The sequence below is a fragment of the Cariama cristata genome, unplaced genomic scaffold (assembly GCF_000690535.1).
Source record: "Cariama cristata isolate BGI_N322 unplaced genomic scaffold, ASM69053v1 Scaffold39987, whole genome shotgun sequence".
NCBI lineage: Eukaryota > Metazoa > Chordata > Aves > Cariamiformes > Cariamidae > Cariama > Cariama cristata.
The window spans coordinates 1,449-8,847 of record NW_009627885.1 but is presented as its reverse complement, the minus strand read 5'-3'; the positions used below and the strand labels follow the sequence as shown (position 1 = coordinate 8,847).

Genomic DNA, 7,399 nt, shown 5'->3' with positions numbered 1-7,399 from the left:
TGTATGTTCAGGTTCCTCAGGTGGTCGTGCCTGTACAGCTTCGATGGGAAGTTTTGGGGTGTAAATGGTGACTAGGCATCCAAACTTTGGATTTCTAACATTGCCCAGGTATCTGACTTAAAAATATCTCACTGGTTTAGGCTGTGTTATTAGAACCTCACTGAGATACTTTTTTCTATAGCAGCAATACTCCACTAGTGTAGAAGACGCTCATAATGAACTTCCACCTCCTGTTTGGAATACTCCATTTATTTCTAGCTTCAGAGAACAAGACACGAATTACTACACTTGGATTTTTGTCTCACAGGAAGTTAAACAACAGGAACAGGAAAAACATTCCAAGATATTAGTTGTAGGTCATGTAGCGGGGGGTAGCACTGAATTTTGCATACGATTTAATGACTTTGTTCACTGCTTCTAAGAAGTCTTTCTCTGTTGCAATTTTTCGACGTGCTCGGATAGCAAACATGCCTGCCTCCGTGCAGACACTGCGAATCTCGGCGCCTTTGAAAGAAATGGATAAACGAATTCAACACTGACCACCAGTGGAGAAAAAGCATACACAAAATTGTTTGGAAAAAAAAAAATTCAGCTTACCTGTGCTGTTAGGACACAGCCGAGCCAACAGCTCAAATCTTATGTCTCTTTCAACACTCATCGAACGAGCGTGTATCTTGAATATGTGAGTTCGCCCCTGAAAAAAGGATGGAGGACAGAAGTGTTCATGGTATGAAAGAGGTGATGACTCTAGCATGCAGCTGTCCACATCCCGAGCAAGAGCAGATGGAAAATAAATCTCTTATTTGCTGCCCAGCTATGGTTTCCCATGTCTGGACTAGCACGTTTAAGTGTCTATGACGCTAAAGAAAATAACTTCAAAAAGAGCTTTAGTGTAGAAGTACCTCAAAAAATCTCTCTCAAAAGAGCCAAACAAAAGACATTCCAACTTAAGAACTAAATCACAGATCTGGTTAAAGGATTCTTTATCTGTTGAGTCAGGAATACACAGTGAACATAGCTATTTACCACGACTTCTCAGCCAGGGATGGAATCTGCGCAGTGTGGGAAAACCTTTTTGGCACATCTTTAATCCCCCAAATTTCCATGTGAACTTACATTCACATAACTTAAGAGTGCTGCTTTTCTTACTTCTTGTAAACTGCTTCCAGAAAGTAATGCCCTAACTGAAGAAATGCTCTGATATCAGAAAATACTTATCTGTGAAAGAAAGCATTCTCACCTCAAGATCAGGCAAGCTAAACTCTATCTTCCTGTCCAGCCTGCCGGGCCTCATCAGCGCTGGATCCAGAGTATCGGGTCTGTTGGTAGCCATCAGCACTTTGATGTTGCCTCGTGGGTCAAAACCATCCAACTGGTTGATCAGCTCCAGCATAGTACGTTGCACTTCATTGTCACCCCCGGCCCCATCATCAAAACGAGCACCTGGAGAGAGAAGACACACATGTTTCACAAAATAAGAGAGGGATCTTCAGAGCACGGAGGAGGTTTCACAGCTGCTACATAGAAGACACCTGGAAAAATAATTTTAAATTACATACAAGTATTTGTGATGAGTTTAAAAGAGGTGTGAGGGGCTTATTTGAAAATGATGCATTTCAAACAAAGAGCGAGTGATGTCATCTGTCAGGCAGAATAAGCACTGTATCTTCATCCTCAGTATGCAAGGGCATACGTCCCTGCCTAATAACTGGCCAAGCTGCTGAAATTTGTAAATGTAGTTTGTTTGTTTGTTTTGCCTCCCCTTAACCAAAATCCTCCCCCCATTGCCTGTGTAAAAATTGTTCTACTTTCAAAGAACCTAAGTACTTCCTTTGAAGGGGGGGAAAAAAAAAAAAAAGTTATTTAGTTTTCAGACAGTAACAAAGATTTAGTATGTAGTCCAGAAGCTGAAGGGGGTTTAAGTTAACAGTAGTTTTTGCAAACACCATACAGAGATTCTTCACTGAAGTTCAAATAATCTGGGTGTTCCAAATGTGCAAAAACGACTTCTCATCTGGGCTATATAAACCACTTCTTGATAGATTCCCGAACATGGAATGTGCTGGTAGTAGTTTTGCTGATTAGGTATTTATAAGCACATTTATTGAAATGCAGCAATCCAGACAAAGAATTACAACATGAAAAGGAAACCTGGAAGTTCTTATATGAGATTAGAGCTATAGATACTACAAACATACCTCCAATGGCATCAATTTCATCAAAGAATATAAGACAAGCCTTTTTAGTTCTGGCCATTTCAAAGAGTTCACGAACCATTCGAGCTCCCTGAAAGTAAAAATCAGGTTTTGTTAAAGATTCAAGGCACATTAAAGGAAAACTATCAAAAATAAACTTTTCATGCTGCCAAACACTTCAAAGTTTCCAATGATAAAGCTCTTTTACTTGTACACACACATATAATGGAACATTCATAAATCTTAAAGCAATTTATAAAGGAGAGACAAATTACTACTCTTAAATTCAGAAGTACAGACGAAGTCATTTACCTGAGGGACAAGTGAAAAATAAGTAGCAGAGTTGGCAACAGAATCCTAATCCTAGAGTCCTGAACAGCAGATTAAACTCTGCGTTGTAAAATCCATTTCATCAATGACAGCATACTTCAAGTCTTAGAACTGATCACCTGATCTGCAGCTATTTGTCTGACAGTTCCTCCCCCACTTGTACCCCCAGCATGCAAACACATTCATCCATCATACCCACCATGGTGTCTGGTCCCCACAACTAAAAATCTGCAAATCATTCCGCACTCCATCAAGTATTTGCTCTTACCTCTCCCACATATTTCTGCACCAGTTCAGATCCAATTACTCTGATGAAGCAGGCATCAGTCCTGTTAGCAACAGCACGGGCACAAAGTGTTTTGCCTGTACCAGGTGGCCCAAACAAAAGTACTCCTTTGGGAGGCTCAATTCCAAGGTTAACAAATCTTTCAGGCTGTAATGGTGGGAAATAGAAGGCAAGGTTATGTACAAATTAAAGATTATGTGCATCAAAGAGTATATGCAAATTAAGAAAATTGTCCATGAAGAGCAATATAAACCAGGCTAGGCTGGATTTCACTTGTTAAAACTAGACTTCCTTTCACTTAGGTGTTTACGCTCAGCTACATCATCTTTTCTTGCTTTTTCAAATGCTAACAGATGATCAGAACACTTTCAAAATAATAATAAATCTTTCAAACCAATCTGGAGGTTACTTACATGAAGCAGAGGGGTTTCAACCACCTCTCTCAGCTTTTCAATCTGCTCTTTACAACCACCAACATCACTGTAAGTCACGTCTGGTTTTTCTTCTACCTGCACAACAAAAAGGCAAGCGAGCAGTTAACAGCCTGATGCTGCGTATCTCTCTAGGCTTTCAACAGCCCAGAATAAAATCCAGGCAAAGCAATCAAAATCAACAAGACAAAAGAATGTCATAGTAAGTAAAGGTAGTTCTTACTTGCATCATGGTGACTGTGGGATCAATCTTTGGAGGCAAGGGGATATGGATTTGATACTTGTTTCTGTCCACCCTGGTGAGAAAGCACAAAGACTATTATTTTAACATTGGTTAATTCAACTGTCATATAGAAACAACCTTGTAAATTAGAAGCTGAATTCTTAAACTGTTCTTTTCCCTGGTATCAAGACAGCCTAGCCCTGAAAGCTAATAGTCAGATGGGCTAGAAACTGGAATTCCTTCTGCAGAGAAGTTTAAGGTTTCCAAAAATACTAACTCCAAAATATTTTGAAAACTAAACTTAAAAATACCCCACAGAGCAAACTGGCAAAATATTGATTCTAAAAATAACAGGCTTCACCTCCTCAGCAAACATTTCCTGTAGCCGCCCTGTGTGTAGCAGTGCAGACTGCCAAAGAGGAAGCAGGTTACGCAGGCTCCCTGAAAGCTGGGACTACTGGGGCCTGAATTGAAAGGTTTCAGTCCATGACGCACAGTTTTCATCAGAATGACATCAAAATCAAAAGATTCCAGCACAGCATGCAGGTAAGTTACTGTCTTCCAACAGAAAGACATTAGCTTTATAATTTCAACCACTGCAAGAATATGCAACAATAGTTGTTGACATGCCAAACTAATGGATCAGATGAGAAAGCTTCGATCTCCAGGAAAACTCATAAGAACATAAAGATTTTGCTTACCCAACTCTCATGCCTTCTTCTATGTCAGTAGGTGCCACCTGGTCACTGAGATCCACCACGAATTTGGCAAACTGCTTGACATTGATAATGTACTTGGGATCCTCGGAGTCTGCATTGATTATCTTTGTACACCTAACACAGAACATAGAATTAACACCCCCAGGCAGACAAACTAACTGGCTTGGTATTTGTATAAGCATCAACAGGAGAGAATCATATTTTCCAAATACACTGAAATAGTTGTTGTACTTGTGATTCTATTATCATAGCATCATACAAGAATTACAGGAATAAGTACAAGTATGAAGTATGTAACACATCATCAAGCATAACACAGTTCCTTTTTGATACAATGGTAAAAAGCACTTTCAATATGCACAACACGTGAACCTTATTTTTTAAAAAAGTCTACACATAAGCTATAAATCACATTTTTAACACTATGCAGCTCCACTGCAAAGAGGAAGAGTGCCCCCACCTTGCAACTTGCAATGGTTGCTCGCTTTGGAGAGTTTGCTTATCTGCAGCCAGATCCCAAAGGGCAGGAGGAGCCAGGCCCGTGTCGGATTCCTTGATTCCTACGTACAGCACAGACAAACTGAGGAGGAAGCAGTTAACTGGTACGTCAGCAACCCTGCCCGCACCAAGAACCTTACACAGAAGCCTGCAGGAAGCTTTCTGAGAGATCTCCAAAACACATGCACACACATCTTTGATGGACTTCCTAAAAACCAAGTTCCCTAAAGAAATGAGGCCTAGGTGACTGTGCCAGCTAACCATGCAAATACCAGCCTAGCCATCCTCTAATACAGTTCTGCAGTGTGGGGACGATTACAACCAAGCTTGACAGAGATACCAGAGATAAGCATACTTCTAAAAGTTTCAGAAAAGGAGTGAAACTCTGCACGTGCTTTCACTGAGGGAAAGCTTTAGTGCAAGATATCAGAAGCTAAGGGATTCACATAGACGAAAAACCTTATAAATCTTCCAAAACACAGATATAAAAACTACCATCTCCATGATGTATTTGAAAGAATCAAGGATTTTACTCAAAAAGAGAAATTGCCATCTTCCTGGCAGAACTGAAGACCACTAGAGGATTAGCCACAGGGCAACAAACATATGTCAGTGAAACAAACAAAGAAAAATTAGGGAACACATTAATTTTTACTGTAACTGCCATAACTGACCAGCTGATTTTAAGCCAGACGATTTTAAACACTAACTGCTCTGATACACACTTCTTCATTATACAAGGACTGATACCACTACTTCATGATTGTATGTTGGGTTTTTGCAGCCTATGGAAGTTCACTCAGTATTCAAATGCAGCTTGATACAAATCACAACAAATTATCTAGTGGCAGGAAGGGGCATTTGTTTCTTGCCACTGTAATATATAAAAATTACAGTTTTGAATAAAAATGTGTAAAACTACAAAATTACATAATCATATGTACAGATTAGCCTTGCCCAATCAAAAAGACCACCACCTACAAAGCAAAAATCTCACATTACCAAATAAAGAAATGTATTCTGGTGAGAAAAGTAACAATCATAAACCAATGCCAAAGTTGTTTAAATCAGCTTCTTAAAATACTCATTTAGGTATATGTCGCTCTTCTACTGAAAGTTATCTTAAGAAAGAAAGATACCAGTGAGCTCATTGATTTTCTTAAGTAGTTGTTGAATATCATCTTCTACTTGCTTGATCTGCCTCGAGTATGTGCTCTGGCCCTGGAAAAGAAATACCATGTAGATTTTGTAACTCAAATTATTTTATGTTTAAGAAAATATGCCAATAGCTTGCTGAGTGTCAAGGTGTTCAATAGACTGTCTTGGTATAACAGCCAACTATTGATCACAGCCAAAAAAGACAGCATTAAGTTCCAGTAACAATATTTCTGTTTGCAAAAACAGAGTGCAGCTACACACGTCTGACCAATTATGCAAGTGGAAATTTTTCACATCTGTAAACTTCAAGGATTTGTTTTTCTTTTAAACCTGTTCAGCCTTACTTTAAATATTTTTTCCTAAAGCTTTAAAAAGACTTAGTAAAAATTACATATAGACAGAATTCTGTATACATTATCTGAAAACCACTTGTACAAGTACTTTAACTACCTTACCCAACCTTTCGATCATCCACAGAAGATGGCAGAAAGATCATGGGACAAATCAGAAGCTAGATTCTTGCTTGTGATAAAATGCTTTACTAGCTTGCCCTGACTAATGCAGGTAGATCTGGATCTGGATTTCCTTTACAAGATCTCCATCATATCACGTTGGCAACAACAAAAAAGCCACAGTGGGCACAAGTCATATTTCAGAGACTCATAATGGAGTCTCAATGTCAACAAAATTCAGACTTCCAGCAAACAGATCCAAATCCAGACATATGCTAAGCTGCAAGTTTCATTTTTCAGGAGTTTTTTTTGCAAACCCACTGGTAGAGAGAGGAGATTTGCATTTTAAGCCTTACTGTCCATGGAAAACACCTCCTGAAATTACATTCTTTTTTTAAAGTCCGTGTATCCCTTACTAATAGGTTTTTAATATGATAGCTAAAAGCAAGTAAATCTGATGGGAGAAGGGATCTTAAAGTTATTGTTTTTCATGAAGCAAGAAAATTCATTAGTGAAAAAGCCTGAGCTGTTGGACCCCTATGACAATCGGCTATGAGATACAAAACAAAAACAGAAAAAAAAAGTCATTACTTTCAAGCTAACAAACCTACTGGATTATTTTCAGGGTTGTGGGTTGAGTTTTGGGCTTTCTTGTTGGAAGGCGGAAAGGGAGAAAAGATTTTGGCAGGAGAGAAAAGCACTAGGAGAAGCAGATTTACTAAGTACACATCCTTCCACTCTTGCATTCAACTCCTAACATGATTTGCTTTTTTGCTTTAACACTCTTGTATATGTATGCTACTTACATATGTTTTCAGCAATGCAATATCTCCTTCATCCAGAGCTGAAACAAGATGGGAAAGACTTAGCTTCCAATTTTAAAAACAAAACTAGCAGTAACAATTCTGCTTATAAAACATGTATTTTAAAGGGATTCTTTTGAGTTTCTACTTTTTCACTAAACCAAAGTGGAACAAAAATGTATCAGACTTCCAAGAAAATCAAAATAGGGTCTCCAGTTATTCTCTTCAGTCCAAAAATCCGTACCACCCAGAGCTCACAGCAAGCAAGCTACTTAAACTTTGCCTCGCTCGGAGTAGCTTACTG

The 7,399-nt window shown here is 38.8% G+C and overlaps 1 protein-coding gene across 1 annotated transcript; it reads right to left on the bottom strand.

Annotated features, from left to right (window-relative positions):
• Positions 1-231: 231 nt before the first annotated feature.
• Positions 232-7,136, bottom strand: PSMC2 (proteasome (prosome, macropain) 26S subunit, ATPase, 2; the record flags this gene model as incomplete). Its single annotated transcript, XM_009704578.1, has 11 exons — positions 232-504; positions 598-694; positions 1,241-1,443; positions 2,199-2,286; positions 2,794-2,958; positions 3,225-3,320; positions 3,466-3,538; positions 4,167-4,298; positions 4,645-4,744; positions 5,822-5,903; positions 7,099-7,136. Coding segments are annotated over 11 exons (1,232 nt in total), but the record flags the coding sequence as incomplete, so codon positions are not given.
• Between the last annotated feature and the right edge of the window lie 263 nt (positions 7,137-7,399).